We start from the raw sequence: 26,918 nt of genomic DNA, 5'->3' as shown, positions 1-26,918 counted from the left end.
TTCTCTTGTGGTATTTTCTCAGATGTCAGGACCTCTGCTGCAAATATGTTTAATGATTATCGCACTATTTCGCAAAGTGATGGCAGGCGTGAAAGGAGTCCTGGTGTTGCCATTAGACGTAAGGCTGCATTTTGGCCCATTTTTTGTTGAGGCTGAGGATGCAGATAAGTGGGGTCCGGGCGCCTAATGCAGCAGGGAGCCCACTCTGTCATGGCTTATTTAGACAAAGCAGTTCTGGGATCTCTTCTCCACCAGCCAGACCATTGGAATCGTCAGGCCAGCAGCAGGGAGCACGGGGCATCCAGAACCGGTACTCTCTGTCCGGTACAGGCCTCCTCCTGGAGTGGGGAGCTAAGCGTCTGCTGTTAATGTACACACACTGAGCAGGGCGCCATGCAGTCTCTGCTGAGTTGGCTCTCAGAGAGGGCAGGAAGACGTGATCGAAAGCCTTGCTGAGTCCATGACAGCTACACACATCAACTTCAGCAGGAGAACATAAGCATTCCTAACAGTTACTGTAGCCCCATGGAGTGGATGAGTCAAGGACCTCATTGACAGTGATGTGTAGAGCAGGCATTTATGGAGTCTCCTTCAGCCTCCACACTGTAAACTGTGATGCATAGCTGTTATTAGTGAGTGCTCTTGACAATCGGATTGTCTGCTAAATTAAATGGCATATACAAACTTTAGGAGCTCTAAGAGGGAGTATTCTCCTATTCAAGAGTAGTCAAAATACACACACAGACAGACACACATGCACACGCGCACTCCTTAGTATAACAACGAAAATCCTCTTCCAAGTATCTCTGTGGTCTTTGTTTCAGAATGACTGGGGAAGCAAACAGTAATGTATCTTCAAGGTCACTCAGCTGACTATATTTGGGAAACAGGAACAGGCATAGACTCTCTCACACACACACACACACACACACACACACACACACACACACACACACACACACACACACACACACACACACACACACACACACACGCAAACTACTTTAATTTGGTAAAGCAAGCAATAGTTTTTATTCTGACAAAAAGGGTCTATAGGTACATTAACACAGATCCTGCTACTTAAAGCTTTAAGGCATCCACACCTCAGAAAGCAGTTCCTGAGAGAAGCTTTAAGCTCAGAGAGGTGGCGGCTGCTGAGAATGAAAACAAACGGAGGCATGTATGTGAAAGGGGATCTGGGCTGGAGCCCTGGGTAAACCTCAGGCCTTTCTTACAGCCTGCAGGCCTGCCTGCTACTGCTGTCAAACGAGTCTGCAGTCTCTTCTGATTAAGTGACACTCTTTGTACATTACCATGCGACACCCTTAAAAGAGAAAGAAAATTCGACATACTGGGCAGCTCATGCCATTTAAAAAATAAACTAATAAATAAACTTTCATGTGCGCTCCATAATTCTGGTAGTAATATTATATTGTTATCCTGCAAGATCAACCCCTTGTGGACTCAAAAAAATTCTGAACGCATTGATGCCATCTCCTAATGCATTATCCTGCTTAAGAAGACACAAGTCCACCCAGCCCGGCTATTGCGCCACTACAGTGTTTCAGCTGAGAAGAATCCCCAACTAGACTAAATAGTTTAGATTAGCAGAGGCCATGCACATTTACTAAGAGAGGAAGAGTGGGTCATCCTAGCTCCGCCTCAAAGGTCACAGTCAAGTGGTCTCCATGTCACAGTTGGAGGCATTAGAGGCTTGGAGGTCAGCACAGGAACAAACAGAAGCCGTAACGGCAGAGCACAAGAGCAGTGAGCACAACTCCTCTACCGAGCAGAGCACATTCACACACTGGGCAGAGCTCTGCTGCTAGAGTATTTTTGAATGATGTGGAAAGATCTGTTTTGGAAAGGGGGCTAATGCAAGCAGCTGTCAGTTCTGTATGGCATGACAGTTGTTGGGTACAGTAGGGAAGTACCTCACTGGCAGAGTGGGTATTCTGAGTTGAAAAACCTCTTACATTCAACCTCAAAATGTCAAATATCATGTACACTCATAACAAATTAACTATATTTATATTTGGAGAGACACTGGTAGAGAACCAAATAAATAGGCCATCATTTTAACAATGAGTTCAATTTAAAAGAAAAAGCAAAACAGCAAGTTGTCAGCAACCCTGGGACTGAGACAACACAGACACACAAACTTACTCTCTCACTTCTTATGGAACTTCACCAAATCTCTATGACTCAGCTGATGAAACTTCAGGAGCAACAAGCTCTAGAGAAAAAAAACAAACCAAAAAAACACCACCTGTCATAAAGAACTACGAAAGCCTAGACACTACGTAGCTTAGGAACAACAAACCTCCACATAATCCTGTGAAGCCTCTAGAGAGGAAGCTCATCAGCGTGCATTGTGGGCAAGCTCGCGCTAGCCACGCTGCCACGGATGGGAGGACGGATATAAACGAATGCCGGGGCAGGGCGAAACACACCGTCATACACTCAGACACACAAAGACTGCTCATTAACACTCCCTGTTTGAACAGGTGTCTGGCTGACATGAGTGTGTGCATGTGTAGGATGGGTGGCAAAATATCATCTCGTGTCTGAAAAGGAGTTCTGAAAAGAACTGCAAAGGACGGTAGGCATTTAATCCTAGATGACCACAGTCTCCTCTGTGTTTATACTACTTATGGGAAACAGTGGCCACCATAATCACTTAACATTATATGGAGAGGATTTAGAGCAGTTGGACAAGTGTTATGCAGTGTTAGCTCACAACAAAAGAAGACAAAAGTGAATGAAAACAAAATAACATTTTCCCAGTGGCAGTCGCTACTCTTGCCTAGGGCAACAGCATGTTTAGAGGAACCTCAGGTGACAAAAAAAACCACATTGCAGGGCTTGTGTTGGACTTGTGTGTCTAATGTAGCATTAAGGTATCTGAAGGGTAAAGTCTTGTCCTGATTTAAATTTTAAAATAGTATTCAAATCACTTAAGTGTTTGGAAATGAGTGTAACCAACAACTTGTCGTTCGTCTACTCAGACGAGGATTTGTTCCTCAGACCCAGGATACGGCTTGATAACACGAGTGAAAAGCCAAAGGAAATTCTGCAGGCAAATGGTTACTGGCCCAAAACTAGATTTCCATGGAGTGTGACATACATTGCCCACTGTAATACTGTTACCACATCCTAATTGTGTACTTCCATTTCCTGCCTTTGAACATGACAAGGTCGCACACCTACTACACTCTTGGCCCAGGGTAAGAAATTCATGGCCTCATCTGTGAGCACACCACTGTTCCCACCTGAGCAGTCCTCAGATGCAGACTGTCAAGTTCACGTTCAGCTGGGCTGAGCCTCAGGCTCTGGGGAAGTGTAGCAACCATTCCCCATCCGTCGTCTCCTGCCTCTCTCAGCCTTAACCCCTGCCTTCTGTAGGCCGAGACGGCAGGTAAAGCGACAGCTCCACACTGCACACACCCTCGCCCCAAGTGAGAACACATACGGTCAAAGGCCACGCACACACCTGTGATTTAGACCAAACATGGGACTTACCACCAACAGAGCTACCTTTCAACTCTCAGGGCTCTGGGCACCTACTGCTGCAGCTGAGCTGCACATACCAAGAATGTGAGAGAAACACAAAATGCAGAGACAGAAAGGGAAGTTAAAGCAGCCGACACTCGAGAGCCTGCCGTTGCAAGGAAGTGAGGCACAAATCTGAGCAAAGCCTTATTCCTATATACAGACTTTAAATATTACCTCAATCACGCAACTACATTTTAGGACAAAAGAAGTAAAGCTCACTGCAGTTTAAGCAGGCAGGAGTCACTGCACTGCTGCTTTATTGAAAGCTGAAAAATGAGGGTACAAGAGACAGATGCAAACAGCACTGTGGCCATAAAAGATCCAACAGTGAATAGTAGTCAAGACAAGCAACAGAGGGGCCATACCCACAGCCATTCAGACTACTGTATATTACAGCAACTGCAGTCATGTCTTTTAAATGGTCACCAGTGTCAATACTGCAAGTAAGAAGAGATCGGAATGATGCTCGGACTGCCAGTTTTTAGTGTGGCATACCCATAGATAACGCAGGGAAGTAAATACGAGAAAGAAAAGGGGATTCAACTGCACTTATCCTCATTTATGCCCTCTAGAATACTGATGGTGACTATTTGTAGTTCCTGGGAGTCTGCTGAAATACACTTTGGATGAAAACAGTGATTTAACTTTGGTAAAGAAATGTCTCAACTAAATAGATTTGTTATGGGATGTACTTCCTTTTTAAATCCATGATCACTACTGAGCCAAATTTTGTAATAAATTATTTTGATTAATAAATTCTCATAAATTATGGTTAGAAATTTGAGCTATTGTGAATTCTTAAAAATATATTCAGCAATAAATGAATACATTTTATTTCACAGAATCTACATGTTTTCCATGTATGGTTTATGGCTGCATTTTAAAATTGAAGACTGCTTTCCCCAGCTTCTATAGTACACAGAGGAAGTATAAACACCACCTTCTAAATTATCCTCTTTCCCTTCATTTATCTTAGTAGAGGCATCTGATGCCCCCTGGTGGGACCGAAACTAATGACAATTGGGTTGCTAGAGATACGCTTTCTTGACACTACTATGAACTGCAGCATCATGTACCACTTGTGTCTTTGCACCAAGTCATACATGGACCCCTAGGTCTTATTTAACTGCTCTTAGAGGAGGTAAACAGAAATGAGTGAATGGATTCCATATGTGTATAAATATTTTTTTGTCCAGCTAGTCATTCCCTCTGCAGCATAGATGCATGGTTGATGGTACAGGTGCAGGGTGGTGCGGGGCAGGGAGAGAGGCTCGAGGCCAGGAGAGCTGCAGAGAGCGAGCTGCCCGTCTTACTTCTCCGCATCCCGCTGGCTCCTCCACCGCTCGAGCTGGTGCTTGGTGATGACGTACTTAAAGAACTCGTAGACTGACCAGCTGATGGCGGTGGAGGGCACCTGGTAGATGACACGAGCCTGCACACCTTTGAAGTATGCGGGCAGGCCGCCCAGCCTATACACCGTCCTGAAGGCATGGGCCAGGCCTGAGATGTGTCCTCCACTCTGGCTTAGTGGATGCAGGGCCAGAGACTCCTGGGTGTTCAGCAATGTCTTGCAAACATCCAGCGGTGTGGTGGCAGCGGCAGCGATGGCCCCGGCCAGGGCACCCGACACCATGTGAGATGCAGGATTGTAGTGTCTCTGGGGGTTGAGCAGCTCCTGCAGGTACTCGTAGGTGATGAAGTGCAGGGCCTGGAAGGGCACGTTCATGGTGAGCTGCGTGGTGTAGCTGCGGTAGAATGCCCCCAGCCCTTCCCGCTGCCACACACAGCGTACACAGTCCAACACGCCGCGGTAGGGTGAGTTATACATCTGCATTCTCTGCTTCACCACTGAGGGGAGCCGGAGGCACAGATGTGAGGGGTGTTGATGGTCAGAGAAGGGTGGGGGTGAGCCACAGCCAGAGCAGAGGACAAAAGAGGGAAGAGTAGGCCAGACCATTAAGCAAGTGAAAAAAATAAACCCACACCAGTCAAAACAAAAGTTGTAGCTGAAATACAGTAAGCCCATCAAAGGAGAAGTTTTCAGACTCATTACAGTCAGTGTGGCCTGTTTTATCCGGACATGGCAAGATCAAATAAGTCTCCTTTTCAGCACAAAGTCAAAGCTGTCTGTGGGGAATAGGAGTGCTAAAACTGTACACATGATCCAAGGCAGCAGAGCAGATGTCTTGAACAGCCCTCAAACTGCCACCTGGATATGTAAGCCCAGACCCAGCAACGCCAAGACATGAACACTGCAGCCAACTCCAGGACACTTAGTGGCTTTCTAAACAAGAATAACTTTCTACTGAGTGCAGCTGTTATTACAGCAGAGCCGACCTTTTACCACAGGACTGCCTTTTCTTAGCTGAGCCTTCACTCAACATTGTCCGTTGGACTCTCTGCTGCCACCTACTGATTTGGTGTAGAGTGTAATATTTCTAAGGCTTTGACCTTGAATCTCATTTAATATTGCTATAAGCTGGTGTTCTAAATGTACACAGCTACACATGGGTATGATGGTCAGATGCTAATTTTGGATGCCTGTAAAGTCCTGCATACCTTCAGCCGGGTTCATGGCAGCATCATGAAGCAGTGTGGCCACACATCCTGCAGCTCCTGCAAAAATTAACCATCCACAATGAGAACCAAGGAGGGGGATGGAAGACCGAATGGACAGGTGTTATGCAAACTGATGGATATGGACCAAGAGCATGGCAGTAACCATGCCAGTAAGAGCATCTTGCCAGATAGGTAAAGGCACCCACCAAGAGCTCCATGTCATCTGGGAGAGATTAAAGATGTGCCAAGTGAGTCATGTGGAATAGGAAAGGGAATGGAAGAGAGAAAGGGCCTTTTGTCCTCTTTCACTCCCATTTACAGTCACTAGCTGACCACCAGAGGGATTTTCCAGAGTGGCTTTATTCTCTGCAGCAAATGAAGCCAGGCTATTACAAGCTTTATTCTGAGCAATGTGGATGGCAAGTCACCCATCTGTTTTAGAAGTAAGATAACTGGACCAAATCAAGAACTTAAAGATGATAATAGTGAAGAAAGTATTTAAGCGGCCTTGAATTCAGTGAGTATAAATCTATGACTTCAGCAATAGGGAAAGGAGCTGGGAGCTCTAAATAACTGATGTCTATCCATACAAAGCACAGTGGCTCCTTTTGAAATGGTCAAACGCATTCCCCTTGAGCACAGCAGAAAAACTTATGCTGACGAACACTCCAGGGGCCTCTTACCAACTCACCACCTCACCTAGGCAACGAGAGAGAGAGAGAGAGAGAGAGACAGACAGACAGACAGACAGACAGACAGACCAAAGCAAAGCAACATCAAGCATAATTTTCATCAAATTAACCAGATTATGCAGAAAGTGCTCCAAAATATTAGATGGCCTCATGCTGGACACAACGCAGAGCCTCTAAGTGAAAGCAGAGTTAAAGCAGGCACACTTAAAGAACAATAGCAGAAAAGCAAAGTTAATTACAAATTAATGACCAAAAATATGTGGTTAACAAAATCATGGAATTTGAGGTCTTCCAAAATTTCATGCCAACATATCAGTACATAATATATAACATTACAGAAACCTATTATAACGCTATAGCTAATATTTCAGGTTAAGACATAATGAGTAAAATGTGTAACTGGGATGGGTGCACCCATATGTCATCAGGAGACTGTAGGCAGCATCACACTACACATCGTGACACTCTGGGGAAAGGGTTCCTTTTCAGAGCCAAGAGTGTATTCTATGAACAAAGAATTAAAAATATTCATCAAACAGGTTTAATTTGTTTACAACAAATTAAACAATTTTAAAAGCACGAAGATTCAATTACAATGTTCTCTCTAACCGCATCTGATTGTCCAGGCCCTGACTCCATTAGCAGAATGCTATTTCTGTTCAAGCAGACTGGAGAGGTCAGCTGAGCTGCCAGCCTTGCTGTTACTCACAGAGCTGGACTTCAGCCTGACCAGCAGTTCATATTCAGCTGCCCGATACTGGCTGCTCTGGAATTAAGAGCAGTCACAAGCCTGCTTCCCCATTTCTGTAGGCTCAATGTTCCAAAACTGCATATGTATGTGCATGTTAATGTGTAGATAACTTATACCACAAAGCTAGGACTCTTTGGCAGCAACTTTTTTTTGCCCAAGATGTGTGGGAGAGAACGAGGTATACCATTTGCCAAATGACTGTTGGCTCCTGGGTGGATGACATCACTAAGGCTCTTTTTTAGCTTCTCATAGCAGGCAAAGTAAAGCGCATGGGCTGGCCCAGCCCCCACAGCTGTGGCATTAAGGCCTCTGATTGGCCTCCAGATTCCCTCAGTTTTCATGATGCGCCACAGAGCTTCCATCACATTACGGTAGCGTGCAGCTGGATCAGGTTGTAAGCTCTGCATGCGGGTCTGTAAGAGAACGAGACACTGATCAAAAAAAATAAAGGCTAAAACAAACATTGAAAAACAGCATTATGCAAAAGTAGACAGTTGCACTTTAGCAGTGCTAAATAAAGCTATGTTGTGAGGCAACTGTGATTATGTAATAAGACAACCTGTCAAGATGAAATGGCCTTTTAATACACTATATTTTATGAACAATCCCTTGAAATTAATTAAATATCTAAAAATGACTTGGATTAAGAGATTCACAAACTTAAAAAAATATATATATAAAAAAAAATTAAATTAAAAAAAAAATGTACCTTATAGGCATTATATAAAAGCAAAGGGCCATTGAGGGCCTAAGTCACTAAGGAATCTACTGCAAAATAAAAATAGTGACTATGTATTATGAGCACTACACAATGGGTTTAGGCTGGTGTCAAAAAAAAAAAAAAAAAAGATCCAAGCTTTTCTACTGGCTGCAAGTACATGCAAGTATAGGTACAGAACTGTGGAAATCCACAGAAGATACAACTGAAATATAGTTTCAACTATATTGTTTTATCCAATATAGGAAAAACAAAATACATTCAAATGTAATGGGAAAACAGAAACCTAGGCTAACACCTAATACCTATGAAGTAATCAAAGCTAAGGGACAACTGGACACTATAGCAGGGTCAAAATCTGTGCCTGTATGTCTTCCCCCTGGACTTGACATCACAGAGCTGTTTAAAAGAATGTGAGGATACACACATGGCCAAAGAATGGGCTTGATCTTGAATTGTGTAGTCCAGTCCCAATAAAGTATGAAATAGTTTGGTTAGGGAAGTCATCCAACAAGCATCTTCCTCTTTTTCTAAAAGAGCAATTTCTGTCTTCTGTACACCCCAGCAGCACACAAACGAAGTCTAGAGCAAGCATTTTTCTTGGTTTTGCTTAACCAGGAGCTAACAAATGGTGTCAATTTTGTTGCATGCAAATACCAGCTCAGGGCTGATTTCAGAGGTGCTGTACATGTTATGTAATATGTTTTGACACATTCCACATACAGTATTATAATAATATTAAGCATATTAGGAGCATTACATGTCTGTAAATGCAGAATATTTCACTGTGGTCCTGAGCCACAATATGCCTTTCCAGTTCTCAGTGCAGGAAAGGCGCTAAAGCTGATAATGTAGATCCTGCCAGATGCACTTGGTGTCAAACAAAGAGTTGTACAGTATAATGCAATATGGAATGCAGTGCATATATGAACAACCGCACCCATTATTGCCCAAGGCTTTAGACATGATCCAAAAGATTGTGCTCCTCTCTGTTCACAAGTTCCACAAACCAGGCGAATGAGGAACTTGAAGGCCAAACAGGAAGAGGAAAGGTTTACGACAATCTACTGGATGTTATTCTCATATTAAGATGTAAATACTTCTTCACACATTAGAAATATTAAAACATAAAAATATTGCTGAAGAAAGAGCACAAGACAGACAGGAAAACAGGGAAAACAGACTTCCTGAAGTGACTTGCAGTCTGGTATACCACACAAACTAGTTGTGACTTACACAGTGAGACTGCTTAGCATCTTTTCATACTTCAACATCCGTTTTAGTTTTACTTTCCATATTAAAAGAGCAGTACCTACAATTTACAGTAGGACAATGTTATTGGAAATCAATGTGCAAGGAAATCAGCATCTCAGTGTTTGCCTGGAAAACACAGAGCCTGAAGAGCAAACTTTGATTGGACTGCAAACAAAACCTTTTCCCCCCCATATATTAGACTACCACTCTTTATGGCCCACTTGTTCCAGCCACTGCTGGTGAACCAAGGTTTGCTAAGCAGAGTAATCATCTTCCAAGAAAAAAATACTAAGCGAAGGTGTTCGTCACATCATCAGAGTTGACAGTGATGCACAAGAGTGTATCTTTACATGCTGGAATTACCAATCCCAGTTTCAAATAAGAATGTAATGACAATGAAAAGGAGTAACATTCTACTGAGAATTTTTAAAAAAATAAAATAAAATGTTGCAATATTCCATAGTACCTTATGTCAGATTACGAAACGTCTTTGCATGGCATATTTTATAATGCTATAGGTGTTTATGATTTGATCAAATACATTGAGTTAATGAAACACTGAAAATAGAAATGCAGTCAAAAAGTACCCCTTGACTTATGACAGTCACTTTTTGGGGACACTTTCCTTTTTTGTGTTAAATACAGTCACCAGTATTACGAGTTAAAGTGTGTGTGTGTGTGTGTGGGGGGGTTCTAGAGGTATTCACAGTTTTTTCCACTTTCACGGGGGTCCTGCATCCCTATGCCCCATCAACCAGGAGAGCCAATCGCACATCCATTTGTTAGACCATGGCAATGCCTCATATCTGGATACTAACAGAACACTCAGCATTGATAAATCATTCTAGCATTGATCAGAGAAACTATTATTTAATTCAGCTTTCATATTTAGGGTTGATCATGCAGAAAGGGGTATTAATATTATTTCTAGCTTTGAGAATGAGTATGTACAAACACATAAAAATACAACATATTTTAATTATTTGTGACTTTCACCAGGAAAATCTGCTCATCATTTACATTTTATGAATTCTGTTGGGTTGAGGGGTTTCCAACTATTATTTACTAGTAGTTCTAGTTATTTACTAGTAGTTCACTAGTTTAGACAAAAAGTGATGTTTGTGTCATGGCCTAGTGAATAAGAAATACTTTTCAGAAAGTTTTACCTTTTTCAAAAGGTGAGAGACACAGCTGTGAATGACATAAGTTAAAAACTATTCTGACTTCAATTAGCTCTAAGTCTCGACAAGACCAGCTGAACTGCTACTCACAGTGTGCTTGTAGTATAGTGTCCCCTATTAACAAGCTAAATTCAGCTACCTACTGTCAACAGAAAAGCTAATACCAATTCTTAACACTACTTAAAGAACAATACAACTTACAAGTTCGTTCATTTTTAATGTGAATATAAATAATGTCTTACAATCACCAATAGGAGATTTATTCTTATTGAGCAATGCACCTAGAAGTAATTTACACCTGATCGTTACATTTACGGCATTTAGAAGATTGTTCACACAAAAATACAGATTTTAAAGACGCATTTAGAACAGATTCAGGGGGTACTCCAACATGCATTTTAACCAGATATTAAGGTAGTATAAATGCATCCGTCTCTCCAATGTACTTTCAACAACCTAAACACGATACCGTACGTCACATCGCACGTGCTGCAGAACTCGCTCCCAAATTGTTGTGTACCGGAGCGCATTTTCTACAGCTGCGACCAGGGTTACTATTGTACTAATTAGTACAATCGTTTTCTCTTAAATTTGACTGTTCCTCCAAGTTTAAAAAAAATACAGGCCGACATGTAAAATTTCGATTTTAAAGGCGACCTCCATCTTTTGTATAGCAGGAAAACATGAGTTGATTTGAATATCACGCACTGCATAGTATTACTAGTAATCTTATTTCAGTGTGACTAAAGCATTTGACTAACATTTGGTAAATGCACGTGCTTAAAATCTTATCGCGAGATATAATCTCCCGATAAGATTTTAGGTTGTGTTTAGGTTAAGTGTTTTTTTTTTCTGTTTTGTTACATTATAATTACCAAGTTGGTGTCTGGGGCCATTTACACCTGGTCGTTTCATGAGACACACACACACACACACACACACACACACACACACACACACACACACACACATATATATATATATATACGTATATGTATGTGTGTGTGTGTGTCTCATGAAACAACCAGGTGTAAATGGCCCCAGACACCAACTAGGTCATTATAATCTCACAAAGCAGAAAAAAAACCCACACAACCTAAACTTTATCTATAATTTTGCATAGTATAAGCATATTTTTTTGTCGTTTCAGATCAATGTTTGTATCACAGAATCTTCCGATTCTGCGTCTGTCTAAACAAAAGTCTGCTTCTGAAAAAAAATCAGTCTATCCACCGCTGTGAGCCAACTAGGGGTTTGAAATCCTGCTCCGGACCGCGGAGTTATGAACAAGACCACGTGATGAACGAGCACGCCTGTGTCGGAGAGAGGCTCACACGTATGACCTTGCATGTGAATATTTGGGAAATGGCGTGGAGCTCAGTCAAAGTAGAAACCAAACTATAGGGTGACTTTCCAATAAAATGCGAACTAAATCTTAAACCAAAAAAGACTACATATAACAAAATAGATTCTTTGTAAACCAGTTAGCAAGCTAGCTAACTAGCAAACGTTCCTACCTTCAATGAGAGAATCTAACCGGCCAGGCCAGCACCACGAATGCCAAACAGAATGAGCTAGCTGTCTAACTTCCTCATCTCTCCAACGCAGCACTGAACAAATATGATTAACACAAGTTACAAGGAAGTCTGTACTGTGCAAATTAGTCATGTTATAGCTAGATCGGACTTACGGGTAGGTTTACATTCTGATAGTTAACTTACTAGGTCAACTAAACTTTTTTCCAAGCCATGGGCAAAAATGGTGGTCTGTGAGAAAAGCATTAATTAGCGTGTAACGCTAGCTAGGATTGCTAGCTAGGATACGAACTCAAAAACAGTGGAAAGCGCTAACATTTCTAGTAGCTACCACAAGCTAGCTGTTTACCCTGAGGTGAAGTTAGGTTGTTAGCCAGATAGCTAGCTCGGAGGAAGGTCTTGGCTAAATGAAGAACTTGCTGGTTGTGCCTGCTGCTTCTGGCCTACAAGATAAGATATCGCCACCGAATACTGAAATGTAATTAGCTAATTAAGGCAATCAATGCTAGTTTGTATACATTTATAAAACCTATAGCTAGCTACTTACCTTGACACAGTCAATAGGGAACATCAGGCAGTGTTCCATGATACCCGCAACAGCGCCGGCTAACATGTAGGTGCTAGTGGAAGCACCCCGTGGCAGACCTTCATAGTCCGGTTCGGACATCTCCGAGACTTCTTGGGACCCATAGAGTTGTACGGCGTTAAGTTCACACTCTCCTCCGATCCGGGGTACTAAAGTACCAACTATACCCTCGGAAACACCCAAGAACCTACCGGTGAGCCATCGTATTTCTGCGCCTGCGGAAGCGCCAGCCACCGCGGCGTCTCCGCCGGGTGTCTCCGCTGTCATTCGCCGTCTCCGAACAAAACCATCCGCTTCCATTAGCAACCAGACACACAGTCCTCTGGTCAACGAAGCGTTTACTATGGTTGATCCAACAACATTCGTTGATGTTTCATTAGCAATCGCCCAGATGTTCACACTCTGGACCTTACTAGCCGTCCGAATTCGAACGTACGAGATGTGATCCACGCATCGCGGAGTACGTATCTTAGGACTGCAGGTCATACAGGCCCCGAGAGGAAACGCAAACGCCCATTGAACTTTCCATACTTTGTGAGTGGAGCAAAGTTGTGTCAATCAAAGTTCACGACATATACTTAGCCAAGCAATGCCAACGCGCTCTTTGCGTTTAATATCAGTCGAATGGTGAGTGTTGAAATGGAGACTGAAGGAAAAAGAATATATTTTCAGGCTATATTTGCACACACACACACACACACGTACAAATAAATAAATAAAAAATACAGTGACACGGTTGGGGTGTTGAGATGGTATTTATCGAGCAAACACAGCAGTGTTGCTGGGATTTTTACGTGCTATTGGCAGTTATGGGTCGAGAGTAGTCTTATCATCCAAAATAATACCTCCTGCGGAAGTAGAAATTGACCAGGATGAAGGACTACAGGGTGGCTAACGCAAACTGCATAACAAGGGCTGGGCTATTGTACATATTAACTCGCTTTAGAAAATGTAATTTAAGCTTAGATAATAAGATAAAGCCATATATATATATATATATATATATATATATATATATATATATATATATATATATATATATATATATATATATATATATATATATAAACATTTACAGGCTGTGATTTCTGAATACATATGAATGCCATTTTTTTTCAAAGTTTAAATTACATTCACACAAATAATAGAAGGTATCTTAAAGTATCATAATGCAAATATTATCTTTAAACATCTTTCCCCCATCTCATTTATGATCCTAACACAATGATGCTTTGTGTTATGATCAGAGCTCTGATGAGTAAATATTGAGTACCAAGTGCCATTAACAAGTTCTTCTGGTAAGATCATTACTTAGATGCAGATATCTATTAACTTAGTAATTAGAATTATGAAACCTCAGCTGTCTCTTTCAGGTGGACATTATTGGAGTTGTTCAATATTGAGGTACAGTAATCTTGTTTCAAGCAGGTCCATTTTCGGTAATGTCAGTTTTGTTTTTCTCTTACTGTTACAGCTAGAGTGGTAGACTATGGTGTTGAATTTCTGCAGAGCAAGGGAATGACGTGTTAATTTTTGCTTACCAGAACAAAATTTCCCAGACTTGATCAAATTAATGTTGATTATGTGATGTCCAGATGCTTTCCTTTAAGGAAAGCCAAACTGGAATGCACCCAGAGTAATCCTTCTTCCTTGTCCCTAATTCCCTTACTATGTTCAGTGATAGAGGTGTCGGGAAACCCTATATGGCTAATTGAAGTCTACTTCATCTCTCCCCATGAGCATCTGAATCAATAGAGAATTTTGGAGTTGTTTTTCACAGCATAAGCAAAACAAGTACAAAGGATATTGTATTCTGTTTCACAGCTAGAAAGGTTACATGATATAGACTGAAGCTAAGGTAAATTTATAACCTCCCTCCCCCCAGCTGCTTCCCCAATACACACCATGTTGTTTGTTTTTGGGGTTTTGTTTTGTTTTGCTTTTTTGGTGGCAAGAGAAAAATGTATGAAACCACCAATTCCCTGATTTAAAGTGCTGCTATATTATTCTAGTAAATGTTAGCTACTGTCATACCATTAGTATGACTTTGATGTATTCACTCTTAACTCATTAAAGTCAGATGTAGAACCACTTACAGGCTCTTAAGGTAGGCTCTTCAGTCAAGATGATCTCCGATAGCACAGAGGACCATCTCCCAAGGACTCTTATCATAGCAATGTATTGGACATCACTACAGCTGTATTATAATTTGCTTGATGTAGAAAATAAGTTATTCATTTGAATACATTTTGAAATGAATCAAAACAGTCACTAATTCGTGTCACAAATATTCAGTAATATTTGAATTTGTAATTATCATTTAAATCTTTACATCAGTTTAATATTGATACAGAACATAGATAAAACTGATAATAAATGTAACTGAATGTTGAGTTTTAGGGTTAATACAAGGTTTCATCCATAGAGAGGTTGATTCTGTTATAGAAGTGTCTCTGGTGTCACTGTAATGAAAGTAGTCCTATTAGTGGACTTGAAAATCACAGAAGCAAGCCTATCGGTTTGTTTCTCCAAAGATGAATTTGTTTCTATACTTGTCTACAGTCTAAATTATGCACTCAGTAGGAGTTATTCATTAAAAATTCATTTAAGCCTTGAACTTGGCTTAATTTATATCTAATGTTAATATGCTTGTTTGAATTCCAAATAAAAACCATGCTAGGTTTTATAACATGAATGATTCACTGCGCCATTTCTTGGAAAGTGTTCATATAGGATATAGGATATGTACTGAAAGTTGGTGTTTTGGATGCAGTTTTGATGCCTAGCTCCTAGGACAGGAAATCATTTTAGGTTTATTCCTTGGATTACTCTGCCTCTTAGTGGGCACATGCAGAATCACACTGGCATTCAACTATGTACACAAAGCACTACAAAAACTAGGCAGAGAATACCACAAATTTATATTAGATTACATTAATACGACCGCTACTTGTATCCAAATTAATATGAAACGATTTGAATTGAATTGTATTTAATACCAGAAAACAGCACATGTAGGCTATAAATAACGTGTACATCTCAAGTTATATTAAGAGTTATATTTCATATATGAGATATGAGATCATATCGTCCACCTTTTCCTAAGTAGTTTTAAGTCATTGATACATTAGAGGGAAAAGAGTTCCAGAGGTGTGGAGAAAATGTAGAAAATACTTGATCGTCGAAGCTACTAAAGGTTTTATGTTGGAGGCAGAACCTCTTCCTGGAGGCGGAGTAAAAAGCTATTGCTCTCAACTAAGAATTCGAACTGTTCGTCGGGAATGTTATGGCTGCAACGGTTTGGTCAGGCTGCTCTCAGAAAACGCGTTTCATTGTTGGGACATGGTTAAGGCCCATACACAGCAGCGCCCTTAAATCAGAATATGACGCAGTTATTATTGGTGGAGGTAGGTTGTGAACTTTTTAAACTGGCCCCAACTCTGAGCTTTGGCTTTGTAATGTAATAGGCCTACTAGTTTAAAAACTACACAAAAACAATGTTTTTGTGTAATCTCGATGGCAAGTTCTATGATTTAAAAAAAAAATTAATCTTGATCTCGACTTCAAAATATATTAGTAGCATTCAGAATATCTGCATACTCCAAAAAACTCATGTTAGTAGCGTATTGGTTTGATGGCTGATGGCCCCTTACATTACAACAGTCCTGTCATACTTTGAACCCATTTACTGCCATGTTCTATGTCTTCTGTTAACTTGTAACAGCTAAATAATTGAACTGTCTATTTAAAGAGAAGCCCAAGTCAACAGCCTTGACTTAAAAACTCTTTGTTTTTTACTCAGGTCACAATGGACTTATCGCTGTAAGTAGATCATGGAATAAAATGTAAGATACTGATTTTAAAATATTAGTTTTGTCTACTCTGGATATATATATATATATATATATATATATATATATATATATATATATATATAGAATGTGTGTGTGTGTGTGTATATGTGTATATGTATGTATGTATGTATGTATGTATGTATGTATATGTATATTTACAGTCAGCCTACCTGCAGAAGGGAGGCCTAAAAACAGCAGTTCTAGAACGCAGGCATGTGCTTGGTGGAGCTGCTGTATCTGAAGAGATTTTTCCAGGCAAGTTCCATATTGTTTGTACCATCCTTTTCCTCAAATGTTTCATTAAATTTTCTGGAACTCTGAAAACACTGTATTGTGAAGTAGTGTAGAACTGTTCAGCTAAACACAAACTTGTTGAAAAAGCTTTCTTCTGAAATATGTAATGCAACCTGAGGTTATGGAAATTGCCATCGTCTTGATGAAACTCATCAACTGTCAGTCCCAAATTGTGACACTATATCCACCATGTTTTATGGCAAAACCATGCATGCAGAACTCATGTGCTCACCCTCCAAAATCTCACTACACACAGATCAAGACCCTCAAAGCAGCATTTAAATAAGTACTGTAGCTTTTCTAACAGCAAAAGATGACCTTTCTCCTTATGTATTTTATGCAATATATTTATTCACTCATCTGATTCGGCAACAGTTAGTAGACAGAAAAAATTATATATTGGCCACATGGCAGTGAAATGCTTTGAATTTTTCTCCAAAAGTGACAAGGTCCTTTACAATGTTACAATGTTGCATGACAGGCCAGTAGCGTAAAAATATGTGGTAGTAGCCAGTATGTTTGATGAAAGAGGTGTGGTAGTCCTTTCTTTAATTCAGACCCTAATTGTGAAAATTGACAATGAATAAATAGCTTTTACATGTAGCAATATGTCAAGATTTCAGGATTTAAACATGAAGGCAAGATGTGGACTTTGTTAAAAAGCCTCTTACATTATTATAAACACTAATCATTTGTACTATCTATATCCTCAACACACAGGATTCCGTTTTTCCCGGGCTTCCTATCTGCTCAGTTTGCTGCGTCCTCACATTTATCAGAATCTTGAGCTCAAGGTACTATAATTCTTGTTAAATCGTGCGATTGTACCCTTTCAGATATGCTGAGATACAAATAAATTCTTATGCTAGATTCTCTACGTAAGAATTTGTTTTTGAAGGAAACAAAATATGAAAATTGATAGCCAGACATTTAGATTAGCTATAATTCTGGAACTTATTTGAAGGGGAATATGTGGAACACTGGTAATTTGAGAGAAGGGGTGCTAAATTCTATCTTTGCATAATGACTAAATTCATATATATGGCAAGTCATTTATGCAGAAGGAAGGGTTATGAGAGTGGTGTTGATGGATTATTTTCTTCTCTTCTATGCAGAAACATGGCCTGAAGGTATACACAAGAGACCCCCATGCCTTCACCCCCATGCGGGAAGATTTGGGTGGCAGAAAGCCCCCTCGCTCCCTTTTGCTAGGATCTGATATGGCAAAGAATCAGCAGGAGATAGGAAAATTCTCAGAAAGGGATGCCAAGGTTTATATTAAATTACCATTAATTTATCACACGTGGTTTTTGGAATCATGTGATATAACTGACACATCAACCATTGTTTTGTCTAATAATCTGTGCAAGAACTACAAACACGATAAATGTTTCACCTTATGGGCATATATTTGTCAAAAGGCTTTTCCTGATTATGTTACACATTTGGAGAAGCTTGCCTGTGCTGTGCAGCCACTGTTGGACGCACCTCCAGTTGACATCCCAGGCATAACCCAGGGATCACTGAGGAAGAGAATCACAGCACTGAAGAGTCTAAAACCATTGATTAAATTTGGTACTGTGCCTATACATTTGACTAAGTGAAGCTAAATGGTGTTTAGTATTTTATAAGATATAGGATCTCTTTTGTTTTAGGGTTGAAATTGGGAAAAAATGCACCAGACTTTTATGAACTTATAACATCTCCGAGTATCAAGGTGGGTTAGGTATTAGATTAATCAATTAAAGAAAAATTGATGATGTTTAACATAAGGTCACATAGATGCTTGGTTTTCAGTATTTGATATAAATCACTTTGTGTTATTGCTTCATTAGTTGTATATGGCTGTCAAAACATCTTCAACAATAATGTTAACTTAATGAACTACAGATACTTGCATATTTTCCCTGGTCCAGGTACTGAATCGCTGGTTTGAGTCTGAGCCACTGCGGGCAACATTAGCCACTGACTCTGTGATAGGAGCTAATATAAGTCCTAGTCATCTGGGTAGTGGGTATGAGCATTTCTTCTCTGGTCTTAAATGCTTCACTTTGTATTGAAGGTAGTTTGATTTCAATGTCAAGATTGTGAAACAACTCTATATTTTGCGATATAGGTATGTCCTCCTGCACCATGTAATGGGAGAGGTGGAACAGGAAAGAGGAGCCTGGGGTTATGTGGAGGGAGGCATGGGTGGTGTTTCTCAAGCCATTGCAAGTTCTGCACGCTCCCTTGGTGCAGATATCTTCACTGAACAGGTTGCTGTTGTCAGATCGTATATCTTTGTCATTTTGAAACATGCTCTAGGCTGTGTTAATTGCTGATTTGACAGTCGAAGTATACTATTTGCTTTCTAGGAAGTTGGACAAGTTCTGATTGGACCAGATCGCTCTACTATAGGTGTTGTCCTGAAAGATGGTACTGAAGTTCGCAGTAAAGTGGTCTTGTCCAATGCTACTCCTCATGTAACCTTCAAAGAACTTACACCACAGGTATTTTTCATTTATCTACATCTCAGTGTATATACAGTCATAGCCACATATTTTGAGACTAGCACAAATTTTGGTTTTCACAAAGTTTGCTGCTTCAGTTTTTCATGTTGGCAAATTGCATTAAATCTAGATTTTGAAGAGTGATCAGATGAATTGCAATTAATTGCAAAGTTAAGTTCAAGTTCGGTTTATTTGTCACGTACATAGTCATACATAGTATAACTCGCAGTGAAATGGTTTTGTGAGTCATTCCTTGCCATGAAAATTAACTTAAAATTACTGCATTCCAGTCACTGCATTTGAGCCCTGCCGCAAAATGGCCTGCTAAAATCATTTCAGTGATCTTGATGGCTCAAGAGAAAGTGTTAACAAGGACAAGGCAGCTGATATCTGTCACAGTTGGTCCCCCCTATTGTCCATGTTCCATGGTTTCCCTTTCTTGTGTTTTTGTTTTGGTTCCAAACTGTGGTTGTTTTCTCCGCCCCTCGTTTTCATTTCTAGTCCTGTTAAGGTAATGTATTTAAACCATGTATTGTTCCCTGTGTCTTTGCTGTTCGTATCTTTGTTTGTGTATGTACTCTGTGCCTTTATATTTATTGAAGCCTCCGTGTATCCTAGTCTGTCTGTTAATCCTAGCCTTTGTTTGTTCACGCTCCTGTGTGTTTCATCCTAGCCACTGTTTGCGTTTTAGTTGTTTGTGTACCCTAGCCATTGTTCTTATCATGTATCCTCATACTCTCTGTATTGTCTCAATGACCTGGATTACTGATGACTACGACTCTGGATTTGCCCCTAATAAACCTCTCTCCTATGCACATGCATCCGCCTCCTTACCTCTCACCGTTACAGATTGAAAGGCCAAACAAGGATGCAGCGAGAGAGTGATACTGTGGGAGGTGGTTCTTCTGCTGGGACGAAACTCAGGCTGTTTCTACACAGTCCGAGTTCATTACATCTTAGCACCACCAAACCAGAGACAGCAAATCCCCTGGCGCTGTGTGTACAGGGGCATCTTGTTGTTCCCGGAAAAAGCAGGATCCCATGTATTTTGATGACGATGAGATCCCAGGTAATCGCAAAGAATCTACCCGTCTTGACCACTGCTGCAAGGTGGTGCGGCCTGCAGCGCAAGACGTGAGTAGGCCGAGTGAAGGCTCAGATAACCTGTTTCTAGACTCAAGCACAAATGCGAGCTCCCCGTAGCTTGTGTGTGCTCTGAGAGCTTCCAAGAGGGTTCTGTATCTGTGTGTTCCTCCAGGGTCACCCAATCTGCACCAATGGCTATCCCGCAAGCCATCCAGTCTGATCCAGTTCCTGTTCCCGGTGTGAGAGATGCTGCCCGTCCTGGTCCATTTACTGTTCCCAGCATGAGAGATGCCATCCAGCCTGATCCTGTTACTGTTCCCAGCGTGGAAGACACTGCCTGGCCTGTTCCCAGGTCTGTTCCCTTGGCTAAGCATCTGGACATGTCAGACCTGCCTCCACTGATCCCAAAGGATCTCCCAGATCCATTGCTGGCTGCCACAGCTGCACCTCTGTACCTCCCCGACCTGCCACTGAACACCAGAGCTGCACTTCTGGACCTTCCAGACCCGTTGCTGAATGCTGCAGCTGTGCTTCCGGGCACCCTGGATTCGTCACTGGTCTCCTCAATGTCCTCGGACCTGCCTCCTGACTTGCAGGCTTCATGTTCCCTACCCATCCCGCCCCGGCCAGTGTCTCCTGTTCCCTGTGGGCCTCCTGTGTTGCCTACTCCTGCTGTCCTGTTGTTTTTGCCTTCTCCTTTGCCTAGTTTTGTCTTTGCTCCTGTTGTGTTGACTGTCCCTGTGCCTATTCCGGTTCCTGTGTCTCCCTTTGTTTCTGTCCCTGTGCCTGTTCATGTGTCTGTTCCAGTGCCTTTGTCCCTAGCCTGATCTGTTTTGTGTTTTTGTTTTCCTTGCACTCGTCATCTCTCGTCATTTGTCTTTTGTTGTGTCTCGTCGTCCTCCCTTCCGGCCCTTTTGTCATCCTCAGTCTGTTTCAGTTGTGAGTTCTGTTCCTGCTCCCGCATCCATGTCCATTCCTAGTCCTTGTTCTGTTGCTTCTTCTTCTGTTCCTCTGGTTTCTGTGTCTGTTGGGTCTCCTGCTTCTGTGTCTTTGGTCCCTGCTCCTCATTGCTTCCCTTGTTTGGTTCCCGTTTCTGCCCCATCTGTTCCTGTTGGTGTCTCATTCTAGTCCTGTTCTTGGTCTGTTCTGTTTGGTTTTGGGTTGTTCTCTTTTTTGCATGGTTCGGTTGGGGGGGGTTGTTGTTTTGTCTGCCCCTCGTTTGGTTTTCCATACCTGTTCCACATTTCTAGTCTTGTTAAGGTGAATTTGACATAGGCGAAACAGAGGACGCGAGAGGTGAGGTAGAACAGACTTGTTCTTTATTATCCATGAGAATCTTAACAACATAAAGCAACTCTAAGTTAAGTCTTCATCCTCGAAGTAGCGTTGAACCCACGGGCACTTGAGGTCTTGTCTGCTAATGCGTAGCGCTGTCTCTCCAAACCTGTAGGAATATATAGTGACAAGTGGTAATGAGGAGCGGGGGTCTCCTGTAAAAAGGCAGGTGATTGTGAGCGGGGCAGGTTAGTGGTACGATCTTTGTCTGGAGTGGGCGTGTCCCTCCTGGTAGGAGACTGGCCTACCATGACAGTAATGTATTTAAACCCTGTCTTGTTCCCTGTGTCTTTGCTGTTCATTGGATGCTTTTGGAAGCCCTTATCTGTTTGTTTATGTATGTACTCTGTGCCTTTTATATTTATCAAATTTATCACATGCATCTACCTCCTAACCGCTCACCGTTACAATATCACTCTGTCATGCTGATTAGAAGAGCAGGCTGGTTGCTTTAAAAGAGTGGTGGTGCTTGAAGTTTTCTTTTGTTAACCATGGTTACCTCCAAGGAAACACGTGCAGTCGTCATTGCATTATATCAAAAGGGCTTCACAGGCAAGGACATTGCTGCTTGTAAGATGGCACCTAAATCAAACATTTATCGAATCATCAAGGAGAGAGGTTCAATTGCAGAAAAGAATGCTTCAGGGTGCCCCAGAAAGTCAAGCAAGCGCCAGGACCATCTCCTAAAGATGATGCTGCTATGGGATTGGGTCACCACCAGTGCAGAGCTTGCTCAGGAACGGCAGAAGACAGGTATGAGCGCATCTACATGCAGTGTGGCGAAGGCTTTTGGCGGATGGCTTGGTGTCAATAAGGGAAGCAAAGGAGCCACTTCTCACCAAGAAAAACATCAAGGACAGACTGACATTGTGCAGGAAGTATAGGGGTTGGACTGCAGAGGACTGGGGTAAAGTTATTTTCTCTGATGAAGCCCCCTTCAGACTGTTTGGGACATCTGGACAAATGATTGTCCAGAGAAGAAAAGGTGAGCATTACCATGAGTCCTGTATCATGCCAACAGTGAGGCATCTTGAGGCCATTCATGTGTGGGGTTGCTTCTCATCCAAGGTAGTGGGTTTGCTCAAGATTTTGCATAGGAACACTGCCATGAATAAGGAATGGTATCAAAACATTCTCCAAGATAAACTTCTCCCAATGATCCAGGAGCAATTTGGTGATGAACAATGCTTTTTCCAGCATGAGGGAGCACCATGTCACAAGGTAAAGTGATAACCGAGTGGCTCGGTGAACAAAACATTTGGGTCCATGGCTAGGAAACTCCCCAGATCTCAGTCCAATTGAGAACCTGTGGTCACTCCTCAAAAAGAAGATGGACAAACAAAAACACAGAAACTATGATTAACTCCAAATACTGATTAGGCAAGAATGGGTTGCCATCAGTGAAGATTTTGCCCAGAAGCTGATATGCAGTATGCCAAGGCAAATTGCAGAAGTCTTAAAAAAGAAGGGTCAACACTGTAAATAAGTCTTTGCTTAAACTGGATTTTGTATTTGTCAATAAAAAGTAAAATAAAATTATGAAATTCTTATAATTGTACTTCACGATACCATATAAACATCTGACAAAAGGATCTTTAAAAAACTGAGGCAGTAAATTTGTGTTAAGTGATGTTGAGAGATTCAAAATTGTAGTAAAGTACACGGAGTTTCCAGAGAAACAACATTTTAGACAGAGGTCCTTCATCAGATGTGAAAGCAAAATACTTCTGAAGTTGAGTGTACTGTAGTAAGAGATGTAGAGATTTTCAAAATGAATGTATATCTGAATGTAATACCTTTAAGGTTATATGGTAATTTTTGTTTGTTGTAGGATGCGCTGCCTCAGAAGTTTATTACTGCTATAAATCATATTGACTATACCTCCCCTGTCACCAAGATTAATGGTATGTACATTCCAGGCTTCTCTTATGGCATTCTCTTAGAATCTAAGAACAGTTTCAAATTATCTTGTCAATACCAAGTTTTGGTAGCAAATTGATAAATAACATGACTTCTTGCCCTTTCTTTTGTCATTTTATAGTGGCTGTGGACAAACTACCAAACTTCTTGGCTGCTCCTAATACCGCTGATGGAAAGCCTGGTCCACATCATCAGTGTTCCATTCACCTGAATTGTGAGAATTTGGATGTACTAGAGACAGCATATAGTGAGGGTCAACAAGGACATCCATCCTCAAGGTTGGCAAATCAAGTCGCTTATTAAATTAGCAAGATTAATTCACATTAAATGCAATTCAATTATTTCCATTCAGTGAAAGTAAAAATGACGCATCTAATTGACCATTGCTTTCCATATTATGTGCACACTCAAGATAAGCATTTGCATATTGTAGCTGACTTCTCTCAGCAATGAATAGCACTACTTGAGCCAAAGCCAGAAATTCCAGTTTTGCTGTGGGTTGAAAACTTTTTTTTTTTACAGTCTCTTTTACCAACTCTGTCATCCATTTTACAAGTTATTGGCTGGAATCATGTTTTCTATAGTTTTTCACATTTTTTGATAGAACAGGTATCTCATTTGTTGAGTTGGGCAGTTATTTCTGTGTAAAAGTGACATAATCTCTTTCCAGTATTTTCAACAATCATAAAAAGAATTTCTAATCACCACACATATAAAATGTACTAATTTAGCTTACACCTTGACAAACTCTCTTCTTACGTTCTTTTAATATTCCACGTGTGTGTGTTTTTATTTGGTCTCATACCACATGCATGGAATCCTACTTTTTAAGACCCTTGACTTGATGCCATCTTGTATAACAGTAATCTCATCATAGATGCCTTCTGACAAAAATAAGGACTGCAAATCTTTTACTATATGTATGTTTGTATTTTTGTTTGGTCTCATGCTACATGCATGGAACCCCACTAAAAATTTGAATTCAGGCTCAGGAGGCATTTCCTATTATATAAATAATGTCCCAAATTGTCACATGCAGATAATTATCAACCTCAATAAAGTGATGATATGGAAGATTCCATTTCTTTCCTCAGACCTATGATAGAAATGACCATACCATCTGTGCTGGATCCTACTCTAGCCCCCCCTGGCTGTCACGTGGTCTCCTTGTTCACACAGTTTACCCCTTACTGGCTGGAAGGGGGACGTGCATGGACAGATGAGGACAGGGAGAATTTCGCAAACTCAGGTCAAAATATTCTTTTGACACATTTAATTACATTTTTACATTTAACTTTTTAAATGATTTTATCAGGTGTTAAAACAATAAACAGAAGTTAGTATCATTACATAAGTAAATACACATTTACATTTACCTTTCCCAAATTCAACTAGTCATTTTATTCTGACTTTTGTCTTCAGTGTTTGACTCGGCTGAATCTTATGCACCTGGATTTAAAGAGTCAATAGTTGGCAAGGATATCCTGGTCCCTCCTGACCTGGAGAGAGTATTTGGTCTCACAGGAGGGGTATTTATCTTTTTACTACCATTGTAAAAAGGCTTGATGAGTATTGTTCTTGTAGTGATGTCAGGACGATCAGTGGGAGATGTGTATCTGCAGGTTTTCCCTGACATGCCATTTGGTTTCAACAATGAAATCATTTGCACAATTCAGTGGTCTTAATCATAGGTCTTATTATTTTAAGTAATGTACCTTATATGAGAATCGGTTCCAACATATGCTGTATTGAAGAGAAAAAACAACAACAGCAACATGATTAATTTGTATAGCACCTGTCTCTTACCCATGGCACTGTTTAATATGTGCATAATGAGCCTACTTTTCACTACATTTTATTACCTACAGAATATATTCCATGGTACAATGTCATTGGATCAGCTATACCTAGCAAGACCTTTGCCCTCCATCGCAAACTACTGTTCACCAGTCAAAGGGCTATACATGTGTGGCAGTGGCAGTCATCCAGGTCTGTAAATGAGTAAAAAATACATTTATCCATTGACACACATTAGTTTAAAGGGATACAATCATTTAGTCTGATTTATGTTTTATTTACTGGAACACCAGTATAACAAATTGAAATCACAGCAGGTATATATTCCTAGAATAAAGACCACCAACATGCATTTTATTGATTAATTGCCACAACTGCTGTTTGCATGACTTTCCTGTGTGTTCACCAGTACTTTCTGTACTTATGTCACTCAGGTGGGGGAGTTATGGGCTCTGCTGGCTGGAACGCTGCCATGACTGTCCTGGCTGACCTTAAGCGACGATGAAATGGCAGCTGTTGAGTACAGTGTCTGATAACCATAGGGTTCTACACAACAGAGGACATCTAACTCTCTGAGAAAATATAAATGGTTCTAGCTGCCTCTGGACCTAAATGGTTTTAGCTCTCTGAGGACATAAATGGTTCTAACTACATGGGGACCTAAAGGGCTCTAGCTATCTGGTAACCTAAACACTCAAATTAAATTAAAGATGAAAGAAATATTTTCAGTCTTTCCAGGATAGTACAGCGAGTAATGCATAACACTTAACGACATGGATTAGCTGCAAATTTATTAAGCACTATCAATACTATCAAAAGAATGCTACATTATATTAGAAAAAAACCCTTTAACCTAAATGATCATTTAATTTTGATAAAAAGAAATAAAGGAATTGCTTGCAGATTTAAATGAGTAGTTAAATAACTGGTGTTATCTGAATATTTTAAACCTAATAATTTTTTTTTTAAATAAGTTCATTTATGGACCCTTATACCCACATTTAGATTGTTTGAGACTTGCTTTTTTTTCATTGCTATAATGGTATAGGCTATTGAATAATTCAATAATACAAATAAATAAATCTCCAAACATACTGGAAATGATTGATCTCAGATTATCGAGATAAATTATACCCTGCACTTCCAGTGTGCCCCTGTCCTTCTATGTGATGCACATTATGCCATAAGATAGTTTGGCGAAAGTGCATTGAGTAGTCGTTTCATTATGCACAGTCAATCCGTAAAAATATTGTTATAATAAGTGTTGTCGGTATAATTCAGTTAAAAACAGTGAAAGAACCTTTAACCA

At 40.6% G+C, this 26,918-nt stretch overlaps 2 protein-coding genes across 11 annotated transcripts; one reads left to right on the top strand and one right to left on the bottom strand.

The window, feature by feature from the left end:
* Positions 1-3,774: 3,774 nt before the first annotated feature.
* On the bottom strand, positions 3,775-13,332 carry slc25a28 (solute carrier family 25 member 28). 8 transcript variants are annotated; one of them, XM_027010328.3, is made up of 6 exons: positions 12,793-12,931; positions 12,595-12,688; positions 12,228-12,320; positions 7,742-7,970; positions 6,115-6,171; positions 3,775-5,403 (listed from the first exon to the last, which is right to left on the bottom strand). In XM_027010328.3, exons 4-6 carry the CDS (start codon positions 7,962-7,964, stop codon positions 4,865-4,867), a joined length of 819 nt encoding a protein of 272 aa, XP_026866129.1. In that variant the 5' UTR covers positions 7,965-7,970; positions 12,228-12,320; positions 12,595-12,688; positions 12,793-12,931; the 3' UTR covers positions 3,775-4,864. The 8 variants fall into 8 exon arrangements, with proteins under 8 accessions (XP_026866129.1, XP_026865969.2, XP_026866053.2 ...); XM_027010168.3 differs by lacking the exons at positions 12,228-12,320; positions 12,595-12,688 and adding an exon at positions 13,023-13,329 and having other exon boundaries at positions 12,793-12,923; XM_027010252.3 differs by lacking the exons at positions 12,228-12,320; positions 12,595-12,688 and adding an exon at positions 13,023-13,329 and having other exon boundaries at positions 12,793-12,920.
* Positions 13,333-15,948: 2,616 nt separating this feature from the next.
* On the top strand, positions 15,949-26,703 carry pyroxd2 (pyridine nucleotide-disulphide oxidoreductase domain 2). Of its 3 annotated transcripts, XM_027013795.3 has the most exons (16): positions 15,954-16,238; positions 16,634-16,653; positions 16,847-16,940; positions 17,700-17,773; positions 18,095-18,250; positions 18,401-18,554; positions 18,635-18,696; positions 18,896-18,993; positions 19,096-19,237; positions 19,337-19,471; positions 23,724-23,796; positions 23,934-24,090; positions 24,907-25,061; positions 25,235-25,341; positions 25,681-25,801; positions 26,044-26,703. In XM_027013795.3, the coding sequence occupies exons 1-16, from the start codon at positions 16,118-16,120 to the stop codon at positions 26,112-26,114; spliced, it is 1,740 nt and encodes a 579-aa protein (XP_026869596.2). In that variant the 5' UTR covers positions 15,954-16,117; the 3' UTR covers positions 26,115-26,703. The 3 variants fall into 3 exon arrangements, 1 of the variants encoding a protein (XP_026869596.2); XR_003410902.3 differs by lacking the exon at positions 26,044-26,703 and having other exon boundaries at positions 15,950-16,238; positions 24,992-25,061; XR_014126492.1 differs by lacking the exon at positions 26,044-26,703 and having other exon boundaries at positions 15,949-16,238; positions 24,992-25,341; positions 25,681-25,722.
* The last annotated feature ends 215 nt before the right edge of the window (positions 26,704-26,918 follow it).

Source organism: Electrophorus electricus, chromosome 12 (genome assembly GCF_041902795.1).
Source record: "Electrophorus electricus isolate QZ-2024a chromosome 12, ASM4190279v1, whole genome shotgun sequence".
Lineage (NCBI taxonomy): Eukaryota > Metazoa > Chordata > Actinopteri > Gymnotiformes > Gymnotidae > Electrophorus > Electrophorus electricus.
This window is presented reverse-complemented; position numbering and strand designations above follow the sequence as displayed.